Source organism: Protomyctophum bolini, assembly GCF_963924005.1.
Source record: "Protomyctophum bolini genome assembly, chromosome: 5".
NCBI classification, from domain to species: Eukaryota; Metazoa; Chordata; class Actinopteri; order Myctophiformes; family Myctophidae; genus Protomyctophum; species Protomyctophum bolini.
In genome coordinates this window covers 6,552,972-6,573,671 of record NC_137866.1, presented here as the reverse complement: position 1 = coordinate 6,573,671, position 20,700 = coordinate 6,552,972, and the positions used below count along the sequence as shown (strand labels likewise).

The 20,700-nt window shown below is 41.5% G+C and overlaps 1 protein-coding gene across 1 annotated transcript in view; it reads left to right on the top strand.

Moving 5' to 3' along the window:
• Nucleotides 1–2,083: 2,083 nt before the first annotated feature.
• Nucleotides 2,084–20,700, top strand: part of LOC308316220 (uncharacterized protein) — a gene marked incomplete at both ends in the record, with an annotated part of 98,914 nt that continues 80,297 nt past the window's right edge. The window contains 6 exons of the mRNA XM_080764691.1: nucleotides 2,084–2,150; nucleotides 2,238–2,453; nucleotides 11,010–11,078; nucleotides 14,262–14,333; nucleotides 15,492–15,554; nucleotides 16,966–17,019. Of these exons, the coding sequence (XP_080620817.1) occupies nucleotides 2,084–2,150; nucleotides 2,238–2,453; nucleotides 11,010–11,078; nucleotides 14,262–14,333; nucleotides 15,492–15,554; nucleotides 16,966–17,019 (541 nt within the window). The remainder of the gene's footprint in view (nucleotides 2,151–2,237; nucleotides 2,454–11,009; nucleotides 11,079–14,261; nucleotides 14,334–15,491; nucleotides 15,555–16,965; nucleotides 17,020–20,700) is intronic.

Here is a 20,700-nt window from a genome sequence, read left to right as displayed (position 1 = left end):
GTGTGTGTGTGTGTGTGTGTGTGTGTGTGTGTGTGTGTGTGAAATCAGACAGCCACGTTTCATAGAATGGAACAACGTGCAGTGTCTGTCTGTCTGTCTGTCTGCCTGCCTGCCTGTCTGTCTGTCTGTCTGTCTGTCTGTCTGTCTGTCTGTCTGTCTGTCTGTCTGTCTGTCTGTCTGTCTGTCTGTCTGTCTGTCTGTCTGCCTGCCTGCCTGTCTGTCTGTCTGTCTGTCTGTCTGTCTGTCTGTCTGTCTGCCTGCCTGTCTGCCTGCCTGCCTGTCTGCCTGTCTGTCTGTCTGTCTGTCTGTCTGTCTGTCTGTCTGCCTGCCTGTCTGCCTGTCTGCCTGTCTGTCTGTCTGTCTGTCTGCCTGCCTGTCTGCCTGTTAGGCCAGTCAATCTAAGCTAAAAAGGGGCAAAGTCAGCCATAGCCAGTTGCCCAAATGTGATGGATGACCTCATCACATTTGTGGAGACGGTTAGCCCAAGGAGACGTTTTTAGCCCAAGGAGTTTTTTTCATGTAAAACTAATGCTTGGAATTTATTCAGAATCATTAATAACCTCTAGTTTAACACGTCACATGATGCTACTTAAAGCATAATTAAAATATGAAATGTTTGCCTTATAGTTTTTTAATGGTTCCCCAACGTTCAACCCCTGAATGTACCACGATCCAAAATGTATATAATCCAATTTTAAAATGTTATTTGGTTGACCCTATAAGGATCATAAAAACCTTAGGGCCCCCCCCCCTCTCCAACCTAAAAGTTATCTCTCTGGAGGGGAAAGGAACTGGTTGGGATAACGTGTTCCTTCCACGCGCTACATCCAACCAGGGAAACTCCCCCCTGTCAGGTGTAAAGGAGCAACTTGGACACTCAGGCATGAAGGAAGCATGAGTTCAAGTCCGTTGCTCTCCCCTTGTCCCCCATATATGGGGACTAGGTTGGTCTCCCCTTGTCCCCCATATATGGGGACTAGGTTGGTCTCCCCTTGTCCCCCATATATGGGGACTAGGTTGCTCTCCCCTTGTCCCCCATATATGGGGACTAGGTTGGTCTCCCCTTGTCCCCCATATATGGGGACTAGGTTGCTCTCCCCTTGTCCCCCATATATGGGGACTAGGTTGGTCTCCCCTTGTCCCCCATATATGGGGACTAGGTTGCTCTCCCCTTGTCCCCCATATATGGGGACTAGGTTGGTGGAGGGTGTGTAGAGCCCAGGATCACATTAGATGATTGACACAGGGGTGAAAAATGGGTTACAAATCGTGGGATAAAAAATATAATATTAAAGTTATCTCGGACCTGAAGATTAAAGCCAGGCTCTGCCCTGCCGGAAAAATTACCATAAGGGTCCCCAGCTAAATGATAGTTTGGAACAAAATGGACCCTTATGGGTCTGTAACTCTGAGAGTGTACAAATGGAACCATTTTTACACTCTGAGTTAAATTAACATTGATTTTACAATAATATAAATTGGGCGTCCCAGAGATAGAAATGCTGTTAAATGGAGGTCTGTACATGCAATATATGCATTGAGAGAGGCCAGACTTAATCTGCCCCCTGGGGTTATATGCATTGATACACACACACACACACACACACACACACACACACACACACACACACACACACACACACACACACACACACACTACAGTTCTTCCTTATGAGTGGATCCCAGCAGGAATTATGTCAAATATATCGAAGCGAGCCGTCTGTTTTTAATGTACGTGGCTTTCGCCTATATTTTATATATATTTTTATAGAGGGACAGACAGTAGGCTGACAGGAAATGGGGAGAGAGATGGGGGGGGGGGGGGTTGACACGACATAGTAATTCCTACACAGGTTGTGCTTATAACCACGCCCCCGGGCAATTTAAGTTCACTGAGTTTAAGTGTGTGTGTGTGTGTGTGTGTGTGTGTGTGTGTGTGTGTGTGTGTGTGTGTGTGTGTGTGTGCGTGTGTGTGTGCGTGTCTTCATTATTGCATCTGCATGCCTGCGTGATGACTGCTGTCAATCATATGCAGGCATGGGATGGAAAAGCGCGCTTGCATGGAATGCAGAGCATGTTCTAAATGTCTGCCAGGTCAAATCCTGCCGAGGGCACCAAGTCGCTCAGGGCTGGCACTAGTCCCAATGCAGGTCTGCCAAGAAAAGAAAAGAACAAAGAAAAAAGGTCAGCCAGGTAGCCACCGGTATAGTGTATATAAGAAGCTGCTTGGCACACAGTGTCCATTCCACACATCACCTCCCAGATGGAGACTGCTGCTGCCGTGTTCCTGATCGTCCTCTTCTGCCTGCAGTGTTCAGCCGACACCGACCTGCAGTTCCAGTTGAACATCAACCACCACGAAGGATCGCTGGACCTCACCCTTAACCACCATGAAGACCAAGCTACGCTGGACCTCACCCTTAACCACCATGATGATGATGACCACCTCACGGGTAAGAATGATGATGGAGAGGCTGTTGTACTTCTAGACCACCAGGTTCTATAATATTTCCATAATATTTTTTCCCCATTTTGACCGTTTTCAGAATAGCTTTAATCTTTTTTTTATAGTAGGTTTAATTCAGTTTATTTAATTTATTATGAACCCTTAGGGCCGATTCATACTCCTATTTTAGAGCCGAATAAAAGTCGGTCCGTCTCTGTAGAGCCTACAATGTGACGTCATTTGAGGTTCGGGGGGGGGGGGGGGGGGGTACCGTCCTAAAGTCGTCTCTTCGGTGCTACTGAAAATTTCTGACGAGCCGAAATCATTTGGGCACTACAGCGCCGAAACAGCGGTGAAATAGGAATATGAATCGGCCCTTATGCCTTGCTAAAAATAAATCACACCCGTGTGAACTGTGAAGTGAGTGTCACTCTTATCATTAGGCCAGTCAATCTAAGCTAAAAAGAATATTTGTATAAATAAATAAATTGCAATAATAATTCTAACAATAATACTTTTTATGATCCTTAGTGTCATTCAAATAACATTTTAAAATTGATTATTATTTACATTATTATTTACATTTTGGATTATGGTCAATTCAGTCAGTTTTTAGTGTAAAACTAAAGCTTGCAATGGATTCAGATCATGAATATCCCCTATAGTTTGACACGTCACATGCTACTAAAAGCATATTTCAAATTTGAATATTTTGCCTTAGAGGTTTTCAACATGGTATAGGCTACCGGCGGCCGCGGGACCCACCGTAGACGTTGGCGGTATTAAAATGCCTGCGGGCGGGCACGCCCCCCCCCCTCCCCCGCAAATCCCTCATCCTCCCACAATTAACCAGAGCCAGATCTTATATAGCCTGTACAGTTTAGCAAAAATATAAATGTCTGATGAGAACGGTACACTTTCCATGCGCCGTGGAGTCGGTCTCACTCTCTCTCCAACAGACATCGTCAGGCATGCTCCCAAAGCGGCCGCGCCTGTCAATCATCAGTAGGCTAATCTCTCTGAGAAGTGCATGCGTGGATCGAGTTCCTTTTCCCCACAATGGACATTTTCGCTTCTAAAGCCCTCGTTGCTTTTCCCTGTGTGCGTCAGCGTCACTCACTCAGCAATAACGTGAAACAGAACACTTACACAACGATGAGTACATTTGGTTTATAACACGCAGTCTCTCTCTCTCTCTCTCTCTCGCTCTCTCTCTCGCTCTCGCTCTCGCTCTCAATTCAATTCAATTCAATTTAACAGGCTTTATCGGCATGACGTTTTACAAGTGTTGCCAAAGCACAATCACAGATATGACAAACAACATGATATCAATGACATGAAAAAATAAATAAAAATAATATAAAATAAAGCAGGTGGTGCATAAAATAAAACACGGCATACTGTATGTGTGTCCTACTGGTTGTCCCTTTTCCTGTGACAGGAATTGACATATTTTGCAGCCAAAACGGCACATTCTTTCTGTTCCCCCAGAAGGACTGGTAATCTTTCCCTTTCTGTCATACTTCGGAATTCTGGGAAATTTGTTTAAAATTTTGGGAAGAACTCCTCTCTAATATTTGTGTAGTTTTCACATTGTGTTAAGAAGTGTAACTCTGTCTCTATAGCTCCGTCATCACAGTGTGTAGTTTTTACATTGTGTTAAGAAGTGTAACTCTGTCTCTATAGCTCCGTCATCACAGTGTGTAGTTTTTACATTGTGTTAAGAAGTGTAACTCTGTCTCTATAGCTCCGTCATCACAGTGTGTAGTTTTTACATTGTGTTAAGAAGTGTAACTCTGTCTCTGTAGCTCCGTCATCACAGCGACAGCACAGCCTCTCCTCTCTGGGCAGCCTGTCTGTCTGTCTCTTTCTTTTTCTTTCTGCCTCTCTCTCCCCCTCTCTCTCTCTCTCTCTCTCTCTCTCTCTCTCTCTCTTTCTCTCTCTCTCTCTCTCTCTCTCTCTATCTCTCTCTCCCCCCCCCACCCAGCATGCATGTGCGAGCTGCTGCGCAATATCTGTGACTGTGACCCAATAATATATATATCATAAATAATAGGCCTAAAATAACACTTTCACTCTATCTGTGACCAGCTCCTCACAGACATACTGTTTAACACTCTATCTGTGACCAGCTCCTCACAGACATACTGTTTAACACTCTATCTGTGACCAGCTCCTCACAGACATACTGTTTAACACTCTATCTGTGACCAGCTCCTCACAGACATACAGTAACTGTTTAACACTCTATCTGTGACCAGCTCCTCACAGACATACTGTTTAACACTCTATCTGTGACCAGCTCCTCACAGACATACTGTTTAACACTCTATCTGTGACCAGCTCCTCACAGACATACAGTAACTGTTTAACACTCTATCTGTGACCAGCTCCTCACAGACATACAGTAACTGTTTAACACTCTATCTGTGACCAGCTCCTCACAGACATACAGTAACTGTTTAACACTCTATCTGTGACCAGCTCCTCACAGACATACAGTAACTGTTTAACACTCTATCTGTGACCAGCTCCTCACAGACATACAGTAACTGTTTAACACTCTATCTGTGACCAGCTCCTCACAGACATACAGTAACTGTTTAACACTCTATCTGTGACCAGCTCCTCACAGACATACAGTAACTGTTTAACTCTATCTGTGACCAGCTCCTCACAGACATACAGTAACTGTTTAACACTCTATCTGTGACCAGCTCCTCACAGACATACAGTAACTGTTTAACACTCTATCTGTGACCAGCTCCTCACAGACATACAGTAACTGTTTAACACTCTATCTGTGACCAGCTCCTCACAGACATACAGTAACTGTTTAACACTATCTGTGACCAGCTCCTCACAGACAGAACTGTTTGGGTAAATGTATTTCTTTGGTCTGAAATTCAACGTTCAACCCCTGCATTTAACATGATTCAAAATGTATATAATGATCAATCTTGAATCTGTTATTGGGATCATAAAAACCTTTTACTATTGCAATTTATTTTCGGTCAAATCTTCGATTGACTGAATTAACCTACATCACACATCATCTCAATCTGGACAATCACAAAATTGCGTCCTCACTTTTCAATGTTTGTGTTTTACACACTTTTGTCTGAGGCCTCATTTGCACGTATACCAAACACCAATCAAGCAAATGTTTGTGTTTGATTGCTGATGGTGTTCTGCCCCTCCCCCCTCATCAAACACAAATGTTTGGTCAAACCATGTGAGTCCCATTGGAAACCATGTGACCAAACCATGTGACCAAACCATGTGAGTCCCATTGGAAACCATGTGACCAAACCATATGAGTCCCATTGGAAAAGCATTGAGGTGGCCCAAAACAACCACCAAACATTTGCTTGATTGGTTTCCTCCGCCGTGTGTGTGTGTGTGTGTGTGTGTGTGTGTGTGTGTGTGTGTGTGTGGAGAGAGAGAATGCAGAGTGCATACGCAACATGTAAATCCCTTTGCATAAAAAGCGCTATATATACATTTAATGAAGGGAATCATAGCTTCAAATTGAATTGAATTGACATATTGGTTGTTCAGTTTGACCCACCAGTTTTGGAGATATGGCTTATAAAGTATGCCTAATGTCTTGCAGAGAAACAGCGAGTTGAGAAAACAGGCTTGAAAGGTTCACTTCTGTGGTCTCTATAACATTACACCTATAGCTACATGTTTAAGCATTTATTTCATATTTACATGTCTTCTGTGGACTCTAACATTACACCTATAGCTACATGTTTAAGCATTTATTTCATATTTACATGTCTTCTGTGGTCTCTAACATTACACCTATAGCTACATGTTTAAGCATTTATTTCATATTTACATGTCTTCTGTGGTCTCTAACATTACACCTAGCTACATGTTTATAAACATTTATTTCATATTTACATGTCTTCTGTAGTCTCTAACATTACACCTATAGCTACATGTTTATAAGCATTTATTTCATATTTACATGTCTTCTGTGGTCTCTAACATTACACCTATAGCTACATGTTTATAAGCATTTATTTCATATTTACATGTCTTCTGTGGTCTCTAACATTACACCTATAGCTACATGTTTATAAGCATTTATTTCATATTTACATGTCTTCTGTGGTCTCTAACATTGCACCTAATCACTAATGTTTTTTTCTACTCAGTCTGTGTCTGTGTAGTTCAGAAACCCATCCATGGTTAGGCAGATTGTTTTTAAACAACATTTAAAAATATATATTTAGATTTTTAGTATCGTGAGAACGATGGGTTCCATTTTCACATTGGTAACTCTTCAGGAATAGAAATCCTGACGTTTCTATTAGCTTGGATTCCCTTTAAAGTGAAAAATGTCATTTCCATTTTAAAGGGATAGTTCAGATTTGTTTAATATAGTGGTTGCAACTGTATTAACTGATTGCCCGAGTCCTGTGGTGGAAGTTTTGCTCTGGTTTTGGTGAAATATTAAGTAGTTCCGGTCATTTTGTGGGGGGGGCACTGGGGCCACGCAGTACAAGTAAATGAATCCACAAAACTAACATCATTTGTATTGTCGACTTATTTCTAAAATATTAGTGCAACTCTCGTTCATTTTTTACCCCTCTATCACATGGAACTATGCTTTTTGTGTCCATATCACTACGCCAAAGAAATAGTTCCATGTGATAGAGGGGTCAAAGTTGAACGAAAGTTGCGCTAATATTTTAGAAATAGGTCAACAATACAAATTACATTAGTTTTGTGGATTAATTTACTTTTACTGCGTGGCCCCGCCCCCAGTGCCCCCCACAAAATGACCGGAACTACTTAATATTCACCAAAACCAGACCAGAACTCCTGCCACGGGACTCAACCAATCAGAACCAGAGCAGAACTCCCACCACGCGACTCAACCAATCAGAACCAGAGCAGAACTCCCACCACGGGACTCAACCAATCAGAACCAGAGCAGAACTCCCACCACGGGACTCGGGCAATAAATCAATACAGTTGCAACCACTATATTAATGGAAAGTATTTCATACAGCTTAACTTAAAGAAACCTGAACTACCCCTTTAAATGTCCCTTGTGTCCCTTGAAAAATGTAATTTCCATGTTCTGTGCAAGCCTATTCAATTTGTAAATCTATTTATTCTATTCGTAAAATGTCAATCACAAAATTGCCTCATTTTAGCCCCTCCCTCATAAATGCAAAGAGGTCTCATACTGGGGGTGGCAGTGGTTCAGCGGTAGAGTGGCCGGTAGGTCTCATACTGGGGGTGGCAGTGGTTCAGCGGTAGAGTGGCCGGTAGGTCTCATACTGGGGGTGGCAGTGGTTCAGCGGTAGAGTGGCCGGTAGGTCTCATACTGGGGGTGGCAGTGGTTCAGCGGTAGAGTGGCCGGTAGGTCTCATACTGGGGGGTGGCAGTGGATCAGCGGTAGAGTGGCCGGTAGGTCTCATACTGGGGGTGGCAGTGGTTCAGCGGTAGAGTGGCCGGTAGGTCTCATACTGGGGGTGGCAGTGGATCAGCGGTAGAGTGGCCGGTAGGTCTCATACTGGGGGTGGCAGTGGTTCAGCGGTAGAGTGGCCGGTAGGTCTCATACTGGGGGTGGCAGTGGTTCAGCAGTAGAGTGGCCGGTAGGTCTCATACTGGGGGTGGCAGTGGTTCAGCGGTAGAGTGGCCGGTAGGTCTCATACTGGGGGTGGCAGTGGTTCAGCGGTAGAGTGGCCGGTAGGTCTCATACTGGGGGGTGGCAGTGGTTCAGCGGTAGAGTGGCCGGTAGGTCTCATACTGGGGGTGGCAGTGGTTCAGTGGTAGAGTGGCCGGTAGGTCTCATACTGGGGGTGGCAGTGGTTCAGCGGTAGAGTGGCCGGTAGGTCTCATACTGGGGGTGGCAGTGGCTCAGCGGTAGAGTGGCCGGTAGGTCTCATACTGGGGGTGGCAGTGGCTCAGCGGTAGAGTGGCCGGTAGGTCTCATACTGGGGGTGGCAGTGGTTCAGCGGTAGAGTGGCCGGTAGGTCTCATACTGGGGGTGGCAGTGGCTCAGCGGTAGAGTGGCCGGTAGGTCTCATACTGGGGGTGGCAGTGGTTCAGCGGTAGAGTGGCCGGTAGGTCTCATACTGGGGGTGGCAGTGGTTCAGCGGTAGAGTGGCCGGTAGGTCTCATACTGGGGGTGGCAGTGGTTGAGCGGTAGAGTGGCCGGTAGGTCTCATACTGGGGGTGGCAGTGGTTCAGCGGTAGAGTGGCCGGTAGGTCTCATACTGGGGGTGGCAGTGGTTCAGCGGTAGAGTGGCCGGTAGGTCTCATACTGGGGGTGGCAGTGGTTCAGCGGTAGAGTGGCCGGTAGAACAGCCGGATGGGAACCGTGAGGTTCCCAGGGAGGTTCCCGGTTCGAACCCTGTGGTTTCCCTCATAGTTAGGGCTGTATTTTGAGTGTCTTAAGTACCAGGTCTTAATACTTAACTTAAGACCTGGAGGCGTGGTCAATGCCATTTGGCTATTCTGAGTGGCCAATATATTGCGCTCCTTATATTGGGACCCCAGAGAACCTGGGCTAGAACAAACGTTCCCTCCACACTGCATGTTACACTTTGCTAGTGCAATTCATTCACAGTGTTAATTGTAAACCTTCATTTATACGAAATGATTAAATAATTAAACAGACTCTTAAAAACACATTAAGATCACACTCTCCTGGCGGTGCCACACCTCCGTTGATTTACTCAACATTGGGGCTAATATTTGTCGGCCCCAGAGCCTATAGAAGGCTCTGCTCAGGCCTCTGGCCCCGTGAGGTGCACTGGCTTTTGACCAATGACAGCTCCTCTGCTGTGGATGAATTTAAAATTAATTAATGAAGTTTATTATTTACTTTCTAATCCGTTTTCTCCATGTCAGTTGACGAAAACATGAAGTTAAGAGATTGGGGCATATCATATACCATGGATTAAAATAACGAAAGGAAAGAGACAAATATACGTTTTGTGGGTTTGAAATTCTTGCTTTTTGGGGCAGAGACAGACCGACACGGCTGCCTTGGACCCATAAAGATATAAGACACAAAGTTAGACATAAGGTTGGTGAGGGGTGCGCTAAAACGACCGGATTAAGGTTGGTGAGGGGTGCGTTAAGGGTTGGGAGAGGGTTACGGTGAGATTTAGGTGTGCTGTCCCGTGGGAGGTTAGGTTAGGGTGAGGGTTTGAGATGGTTAACATCGGTAGACAACTTGACTGCGTGTGCGTGCGTTTGTCTTGATTTGTGAGTTCTCTTGGCACAGTGCCATGGGTGTGTACGCATAACAAAACCATGACGCTTCTATGCAACGATTGGTATGAATAACAACATTGAAGCTGTGTCGGCTTTGGGGATTAATGTGGTTGGCACGCACTGTATAGGAGGAGAAGCAGACTGTAATTATGAAACCTTTTAATTAATTGTCTGGTTTGGGTGTTATTTTGTTCATAAAGTGCATGCTATTCTTGTGTGAACCTCAACACAGGATTTGATATACTGTATCCAGACTAATATTATTAGTATTGCCTTCACCACGAATAACCATGATAGTACAGCACTATCTGCACCCTCACTATGCCAGCTTGTGCATGTGATCGACATTTGCATTTTTTTTTCTTTTTTCCCACGGACATGCAAAACAAGTGATCAATGATATTACCAGAACACAAATGTATAGCCTACAGTACTAATAGACTCTTGACGTGTCATATATTGTCCACTCTATTCCACTGCGCTACACATTTTAAAATAAGTCACTTATAAAAACTTATTTTTGGGGAAAAGCCGATCTACAAGCTCACAGCACATTACGGCATGTTGTGACCTTGCAGATCAGCAATTGTCCTTTCTTCTTAGCCTATAATGACATGCCCAAAATCAGGATGTCAGGGTTAAAGTAGTTAGTTACCCAATTAACTTACCCAGAAAGACTGGGAAGTTATCCACTGTATACTGGCAGGTGGCCGTCCTGAGACAGGCATTATGTGGCATAATGCATGGTCCAAGTATATTCCATGTTTGGGATTTAAATAAATGTGTCTTATACAGTAAGTACAGTTGCAGTCCGAGAAAGGGACACTTAGCTGCAACGCTGAATGGGTGTGCAGTAGGCTATACTTCATATTAGGTTATTAAAGGTTAGGTTATTAGTGTTACTTGGGGACATGAGGAGACAGGATGTTCTACAAGCTAAACTAGTTTTGTGTTTGTTTTGTAAACGTAGCTTAAATAGTTGTGGTGTCAATTACAGTGTCGGCACTGTACTGTTGATGAGAATCTATGCACTGACTGGGAACATACCTGAGATTCAAAACAGATAATTAAGTACATGATGAGTGATTCATGAAGGCCGCATGCGAGGATTTAAAGGAATGCAGTGTCACAATAGTAGTTTGATTGGAGTGCTCAACCTTGAACCTTGATACGAACAACAAGATAGAATGTAAAACACGTTGTTTCAAAGTCTTTATTGTTTTTACCAGATGTTAGTGTGTGTGTGTGTGTGTGTGTGAGTTTGTGTTCTACGTTTGTTTGACATGATGTGATTTTGTTGTATATTTTCCAGAAAAGGACAACAAATGTAATTCCAGTAAGAATGAGGTGGGAGCACCAGGAGGAGGTTCTGTGAATGAAGGTGAGAACGTCAATGTTTTAATTATTATTTGATGGAAACTTTGACAGGAAAAGACTCGCTCACCGTATAGAAAAATAAGTAAAACTCCTTAGACTGAGACTTGGAAAAATATATTTTATTTTATTTCATCATGCTGTGCTCATGGTGCTCTGTGCTCATGGTGCAATTAAAAAGCAAACGTTTGGGTCCTCAGACCTTCGTCAGTGCTATGGTTTTTCACAGACAAAGAGCTTACTCTTAAACAACTCCAAAACAATACAGCTCAGGTGCTGAGAATTACTAATTGGTGACATCACCAATAGTGTATTGTTTGTTAGTAACTGCACTAGTAAATGTGTTCGTTTTCTTGGAGTTTTTACAGGCCACACAATGTAGACAAGGGTAGAGCCGGTGACTCCATCCAACCGCCCTGTGTGTTGCTGGGGGGGTATATAGCAGTCTGCTTTCACCATATAGTCTCTGATGCTTTGAGATCTATATTGAGAGAAAAGAGGAGGGTCAGTAAACACTTTAGCACCTTCAGGGTCAGCTGACAAAACATGCCAGTGTTTCTCTATGATGCTACGTACTGTATATCAGTGCTCAAAGGATTATAAGTAGTGATGCAGGCGCATGAATGTTTCTTTTTGGTCTTTGCAAAGACCAAAAACAAACTAACAAACAATACACTGTCAGACAATTTGTAAATTGTAGTTCCTCTAATGTAGTCTACATGATCACATGTAAATGTAAACTTCAGTACGTAGGCAAAACATCCAGGGCAGTATCCGCACACGCATCATAGAACACATGAGTGCCATCAGACGCAAGGACATCAAATCTCCTGTGTCCAGACACTTCATGGAAACCGGTCACTCCATAGCAGATCTGTCTTACACAGTTATTGATCAAATTTAGAAATCTAGAAGAGGGGGTGATGATTTAGACACTAAACTCCTCCAAACTGAATCTAGATGGATTTTTTATTTAAAGTCTGTCAATCCAGGTGGCTTGAATGAAGATCTCTCCCTCCAGTGCTACCTATAAAGTAAAAAGTTATATTCAAAAAGTGATTATATAAGTCTGTCAACATGTGATGTACAGTATGCAATATTCTTGTTTCCTATACAGTATAACTGTGATTTTGTATAATTATCCTTTCTGTAATGTCCACGCCCACAATCAGTAGTAATTCTCAGCACCTGAGCTGTATTGTTTTGGAGTTGTTTAAGAGTAAGCTCTTTGTCTGTGAAAAACCGTAGCACTGACGAAGGTCTGAGGACCCAAACGTTTGCTTTTTAATTGCACCATGAGCACAGAGCACCATGAGCACAGCATGATAAAATAAAAGAAAATATATTTTTCTAAGTCTCAGTCTAAGGAGTTTTACTTCTTTTTCTATACGGTGAGCGAGTCTTTTCCTGTCAACGTTTCCCTTATGTTTTTGAGACCACCGCTACCGTAGTCAAGTTTGAAGAAAAAAAGGACGAAGAAAGGCGCAACAGTTTTCTCAGTGCTTCAATTATTATTTGATAACATTTGCTATGCATCCCATGTTTAAAACGTATTTATGAACACACTTATAAGACATTATAATCTTCTCATAAACATGTATAATTATATTTATAGGCACTGATAAATAATCATTATACTTTATAAGCTTAATCATAACACATTATAAACTTTATTATAATTACTTATAATATCAAGTATTTTAATACTATACTATGGGCTAAGTGTCTATGGCCTAATTCAGCCCAAGGAGTGTTTTTGTGCAAAAATAATGCTTGAAATCAGAATCATGAAAACCACGTAATTTGACATGTCACATGCTACTTAAAGCATAATAAAATGTAGAACATTTTGCCTTATAATGGTTGTATGGTACCCCAACCTTCAGCAGCTGTCAAAAATTCCAAAGGGGGGTTGAATAGAAAACAATGTGGGATATTTTAGTAGACACCTTTACAAACACATTGGTGACTATAGATATGTTAGTAGACACCTTTACAAACACATTGGTGACTATAGATATGTTAGTAGACACCTTTACACACACATTGGTGACTATAGATATGTTAGTAGACACCTTTACAAACACATTGGTGACTATAGATATGTTAGTAGACACCTTTACACACACATTGGTGACTATAGATATGTTAGTAGCCACCTTTACAAACACATTGGTGACTATAGATATGTTAGTAGACCCCTTTACAAACACATTGGTGACTATAGATATGTTAGTAGACACCTTTACACACACATTGGTGACTATAGATATGTTAGTAGACACCTTTACACACACATTGGTGACTATAGATATGTTAGTAGACACCTTTACACACACATTGGTGACTATAGATATGTTAGTAGACACCTTTACAAACACATTGGTTACTAGATATGTTAGTAGACACCTTTACAAACACATTGGTGAAGAAAATTCTTGGTAAGAAATGTATTCCCAGATTATATTAAAGGAGAATTCTATGCTAGATAGCTTTCTTACCTTTATTTGTAGTTGTTACGTCCCCACCAAAGAGGTCCAGGTGTTATGGGGCTATGGGGCTAATTTTCCATCGCTCAAAATCATTATATTTTTGTATATATCCTCTCTTCATAATGTAAATAATATCCCAAGCGGCACACTTTACTACTTATTTAGATGGAAATGAGCGAATTAGCACAACACCCCATAGCCCCTTTCCATTCCCATTCAATGCAATGCAATTCATTGAGGCCTTATGGTAGGGGAAATAGCCAATAAGGAGGTTTTGCACAAAAAAACACCTGGACCTCTTTGGTGGGGACGTAACAACTACGAAGAAAGGTAAGAAAGGTAAGAAAGCCTTCTAGCATGGAATTCTCCTTTAATATCCTATGACTATTATAACTTATTAGAAAACACTCTTATAGACTCTATATATATGCTCTATAATATATAGAGCATACATGCATGAAGTGAGTGGCAAAGTGAGTTTAACATTGTTTGACGCAGATATAGGACCTTTCTGTGTGGATGTAAGGGCTGTCAATCAGATAGGACCTTTATGTATGGATGTAAGGGCTGTCAATCAGATAGGACCTTTATGTATGGATGTATGGGCTGTCAATCAGACAGCTTACAGATAGATGTGTTTTTAAATGAAACTATTTAGTATTTATGATTGACTGAATGTCATGCTCTTGTGTTTTCAGCCCTCCTTGCTAAACTGACAGCCATGGAAACCAGGCTGGCTGCAAGTGAAGAAGCAAACCAACATCATGAAGGTTTATAACTTCACATTGTTTTATTTCATGGGAGACACTACACAGCTGCATGTCAAAACATTACAATATTCATTCAGGGGAGATGGAGAGAGACACTACACAGCTGCATCTCAAAACATTACAATATTCATTCAGGAGATGGAGAGAGACACTACACAGCTGCATCTCAAAACATTACAATATCCATTCAGGGGAGATGGAGAGAGACACTACACAGCTGCATCTCAAAACATTACAATATTCATTCGTGTTTGCTTTCATAACAGCTTTAAACTCATTAGTATTGTTGAATATAGTGTCTCACTCCTTCCTCTTGACAATACAAATACATTATCTGTGGTTCAGGTCAGGCCAGTTGGCTGGTCAGTTATAGGACCTATAACATAAAATTCAACTTTTTCAATTTCTTTTGTTTTTTTGGTGCTCCCATATGTGTTTTCTATCCCCACAAATAACCAATTTTGAACAATCAGGCTTTCATATCATATTGGTGCTTTAATGGAAATTGCTCTCAGGAACAGCTCAACTGATTTTGGTCTCATCGTGATGTCATCAATGTCACCCTACTTTGTATATTTCCTCCTTCTTCAGTCTTCAGTTTCAAATTTGCATTTCCACTTTGTTTAAAATGTCCACCATTGTTGATTTTCCAAGCTGGCATGGAATGGAAACAAGCCTGGTTTTATCTAGCGTCAGTATTATAATGCCTCAAATATTAAATAATCTGCATATCAGCACCCCCACCACCTCAGGACATTGTGGTACTGCAGCTAAAACTGCTTTCGAAGTCCAGAAAGAAATGACAAGGACTGGTTATATCAGAGTGGTGATTGAGGATCAAACCATTAGAAATAACTTTGAGGGACATAGACAATATGATATTAAAAGCAGTTTTAAAATGCATGTTGTTTGCGCTTTAACACAGTATTACCATGGTCAGTACACCAGTTAATAGTAGTTTTGGCTCTGTGGGCAGGTGCCAAATCGACCAACACAATGCACATAACATGTTGTTTCACTGTCAGTTTACCAACACAATGCACATAACATGTATCACTGTCAGTGATGAAGATGTCACACGCTTACAGACAGATGTGTTTTTAAATGAAACTATTTAGTATGTATGATTGACTGAATGTTATGCTCTTGTGTTTTCAGCCCTCCTTGCTAAACTGACAGCCATGGAAACCAGGCTGGCTGCAAGTGAAGAAGCAAACCAAGGTTTATAACTCCACATTGTTTTAATTCAGGGGAGATGGAAAGAGACACTACACAGCTGCATCTCAAAACATTACAATATCCATTCAGGAGATGGAGAGAGACACTACACAGCTGCATCTCAAAAACATTACAATATTAATTTTGTTAAATGTATTAAATGTATTATTTTCTTCCATAATATGATCTGAGCTACTTTTAAACACATTATTTCATAAATGGGGCGTGGCATGGAGGTGATCAGCCTGTGGTACTGTTGAGGTGTTATGGAAGCCCATGTTTGCTTTCATAACAGCTTTAAACTAATTTGTATTGTTGAATATAGTGTCTCACTCCTTCCTCTTGACAATACAATATACATTATCTGTGGTTCAGGTCAGGCCAGTTGGCTGGTCAGTTAAGCACAGTATTACCATGGTCAGTACACCAGTTCATAGTAGTTTTGGCTCTGTGGGCAGGTGCCAAATCGACCAACACCATGCACATTTCTGTATGTGATTAATAAAACGAAATTAACTGCTAGAAGGTCCTAAATTAACTTAATTAAGCAGTCACCGTCTCTGTGACATGATGTTCTTTCTAATTGTAGAGATCGACTACTATGCAATCAAATAAATCTGTATACAAGATCATTTCAGAGAGGGAGGGAAATACTAAATTAATTGTTAACTACATTAAAAATAATTGCGGGGACGAGTTGGTAAAGGGGCAAGCAGTCTGGTATTGGCTCATAGCATGTCTATGGTGGATTTATATGAAACAAAAGTCAATGGAGGGTATTGCAACTCTGGACAATCTAGAGTTGCAAATTGCGGCTAGGGGTTTTCATGATTCTGACGATGGAGGGGGACACTATACAGCTGCATCTCAAAACATTAGAATATTCATTTTATTAAATGTATTAAGTATCTTCTATAATATAATTCAAAAAGTGAAACTTTCACATATTCTAATCTATAGATTAATTGTGCATAAAGTGAAATATTTAAAACTTTGTTTTGTTTTAATCTTGATCATTCTGGCATACAGCTCGTGAAAATCAAAAAATACTACAACTCAAAATATTATTTTGAGGTGTCCAGATTTGCTTTGATAGCAGTTTTAAACTACGGTAATTAGTATTGTTGAATATAGTGTCTCACGCCTTCCTCTTGACAATACAACCTAGATTATCTGTGGGGTTCAGGTCAGGCTGGTCAGTTAAGCACAGTAATACCATGGTCAGTACATCAATTACTAGTATAGTGTATATTACATCTGATTAAATTAGTGATGGTGTGACAAAAGTTGGGTTTAGTGTTCTTCTAGGGTTAATAAACACTCAACTTATTGCTGCGTTTTTAAATGAAACTATTTAGTATTTATGATTGACTGAACGTTAATGTCCTGTTTGTTCTGTTTGTTCTGTTTTCAGCTAAACGGACAGCCATGGAAGCCCGGCTGGCTGCAAGTGAAGAAGTGAATGAAGGTTTATAACTTCACATTGTTCTACTGAATGTTGACCAGACACAATAGGACATATTCAGACCGCAGCCATCTTGCCAGCAACGTGATACTAGGTGACACTTCCCATGGACAGCTCTTTCATCCAAACATAAAAGTCCTCTCTAATTATATTAAACGAGGTCAAAATCACCAACATTACAGCTGTAGGGACAGCTTGAATTATCGTCTTTCAATCTGTAAAGTTTGTGTTTAATACAAATCCACCGTAGACATGTTATGAGCTACTTCCTGTCAATAAATTCCTTGCAGATGATTATTTTCTAGTATCAGAGTAAAAAAAAAAAAACAACACTTTACAGATTGAAAGAGGATAATTCAAGCTTTCCCTACAGCTGCAATGTTGGTGATTTTGACGTTGTTTAATATAATTAGAGAGGACTTTTCTGTTTGGATGAAAGAGCTGTCTATGGGAAGTATCACCTAGGTATCACGTTGCTGGCAAGATGGCTGCGGTCTGAATATGGCCAATAGCCACTATAGTTCCACACTCACTCCAGAGGGCCACTATAGTTCCACACTCACTCCAGAGGGCCACTATAGTTCCACACTCACTCCAGAGGGCCATATAGTTCCACTCACTCCAGAGGGCCACTATAGTTCCACACTCACTCCAGAGGGCCACTATAGTTCCACACTCACTCCAGAGGGCCACTATAGTTCCACACTCATATGGTGTAAGACTTGTAGTGCCGCACATGCTCAGATGCCCTCTAGGCCGCACACAGAAGCCTGTGAACATAGACATTCCATGCATAGATGTGCCACGCAATGGTAGCCCTCAGGCCTACCATAATATTTGGACTGCTGGACAGCTGACAGGCTCTCTTTACTCTTAAAAATAATAGTATATATATTTATACTGAGCATGTGCTACATCATACCTCTTACACCATGTGTCCTTTGGGAAACCGGGCCAATATCAGTCACCAGAAGCAGTAAAATAAATAGTTTAACTATGAAAATAAAAGAACATAAAAATTAAGACCTTTCTTCACAGTCGGATTGTATCAAAATACATGATCTTCAGGATAAATTCAGGGTCAACATAAATCTCTCCCTCAACCATATTTGATTAATAGAGTTCAGAAACATTATTTAACTATAAGCACTACTGGTGTTTTAATCAAACTGCACTAATTAATGATTGATTTGTTTATCAAACCACTGTACTCTGTGAAATTTGATTCATATAATTCAAGAGCTAAGGTTTTAAAAATCATATTTTAATGTCGAATCAGATTAACTATAATCACTAGTGGTGTTTTAATCAAACTGCATACATTAAATGAATGATTTAATGTTAATATTGTGATCATTTCAGCCAAGCTGTCCAGCGTAGAAATGAGGATGAATCACAGCGAGAGTCGAGTGGAGCAACTGGCCGATAACAATGAAGGTAAATAACTTCACATGTTTCGCTGTTGTTGAAAAGGGTCTCTGATTATTTACATTCAATGGTTTTTATTACAATTTAGGCATTTAGCAGATGCTCTTAATTCAGAGCGATTTTCAGTCAGCAAGAACAAAACATACCAAATAGCTGTAGCCTACAGAGTTCTGCGATACGATTTGGAAACCAAATAGCTGTAGCCTACAGTGGACTGTAACATTGCTTGGTCATCATGTAACAGTTACATGATGACCAAGCAATGTTGGAATCTCTCCCTCAACCATATTTGATTCATATAATTCAGAAACATTATTTAACTATAAGCACTACTGGTGTTTTAATCAAACTGCACTAATTAATGAGTGATTTAATGTTAATATTGTTATGATTTCACTTCAGCCAACCTTGCTCAGCTGTCCGGCGTAGAAATGAGGCTGAATCAAAGTGTGAGTCAAGTGGAGCAACTGGCCAGAGAGAATGCAGGTAATTACCTTCACATTTAGAAAAAAAATGATGTAGCTTCAATGAATACTGTGTAGAGGTGGACTCAGGTGATGGAGCCGGTTGGAGCCAATGGCTGCGCTGACGGATCTATAGGCAACGGGGTGCGTTGCCTATATGCCCATGTGGACTTCTGAAATGTCCACATGGGGTCATCCCTATGTTCCCCAGGTTCTATGTTCCCCAGGTTCTATGTTCCCCACTCAAAAAATAAAGAAACGGTTCAATAAAAGGTTATATTTCCCCCACTCAACCGGCACGGAGCATGGAGGCTGTAGACCAGGGGTGGGCAACTTTGACGATGGAGAGGGCCACTATATTTCCACACTCACTCCCTAGGGCCATATATTACTGTCGTAGCAATAGCCGATCTACAAGCTCAATTGAGCTTGTAGATCGTTTTTTTTTTTGTTGCTATATTCTTATTGGAATCCTGAAAATGTAAATGTTTATGTCATTTCAAATGCCTTTAATTATATGTGTGTTGAGCATTGAGCTACTAATTTAGACTGAAGTAATTGAAGCAGGTCATGTTCACATGTTGTGGAATTGTAAACAGCTGGAACCAATATTATATCAGTATTCTGATATTAACCTGAGGGCCACCTTATGTAAAGGTGGGGGCCGCATGTGGCCCCCGGGCCGCCAGTTGCCCACCCCTGCTGTAGACAGTTCAGAAGTGAACATGTTATTATGAGGAAAAGGGGGGGGGGGAGCCTGACAATGATGTCACTGGTGAGCAGGAGTGAATCTGAAGAGCAACCAGGAGTGAAGGACTCCTGTGACGTCGCTGGTTTGGAAAACCAGGAGCTCAAGTGGGACTGGAGGTGTTGAGTCAAAACTCAGGAGTAGGCATCTTCCATATATGTGGCCAACACTACACTTCCCAGAATGCAGCAGCAAAAGGCTGCTGCTAATTAGGAACACCCGAAGGGTTTCAAATGCCACACAAACAAACGTAAACCAGAGAGAAGAAGCTCCAATTTATTGAATTAAATTCTGAATCAAATTCTTATTAGGACTCTTATTAGGCCTCCTGTGTGATATAGCTGAATATGGGTAGGCCGAAGTCTGCGCGACTGTATTTTAACATTAAGTTATAATGGTGGTACCTGGAGAGGTAGTACTTGGTTTACAAGTGGCTCGGGAGCCACATGCGGCCTGCATGTTAATATCGGAATACTGATACTGGCTATTATTGATTTCAGCTGTTAGAATTGCAAACATGACCCACTTTAACTTCCGTCTAAATTAGTACATGTGGATTAAGGATTAGATGAATATAGCCGAGAACATGTGTGTGTGTGAGCGGGAAACATAGAACCTGGGGAACATAGAACCTGGGGAACATAGAACCTGGGGAACATAGGGGTGACCCCAGACTGGCCACTCACAGCGCACCCTCTTCTCAAACGTGCTGAAGGTCCCATGCTCGCCTATTTCGAGCTATTGCGCGTCTCGTTACGCAACATGAACCACCCGCATGTTTGTTTACTTTAGAACGTTGTATGTATTTAAACAAGATGAAGAAACTCTCTCACAATACTCTGTTACAGGATACAGGCCTGTAAAAGTACAACAGTGTTGTCATTAAAACATTATGTAATATTTCACTTTCTGTCAAAATCTTTCACAAATATCATAGAATGAGCTGCCCCCCCCCTCTCTCTCTCTTTTCTCTCTCTTTTAGCTCTCTCTCTCTCTTAGCTCTCTCTCTCTCTTTTATCTCTCTTCTCTCTCTCTCTCTCTCTC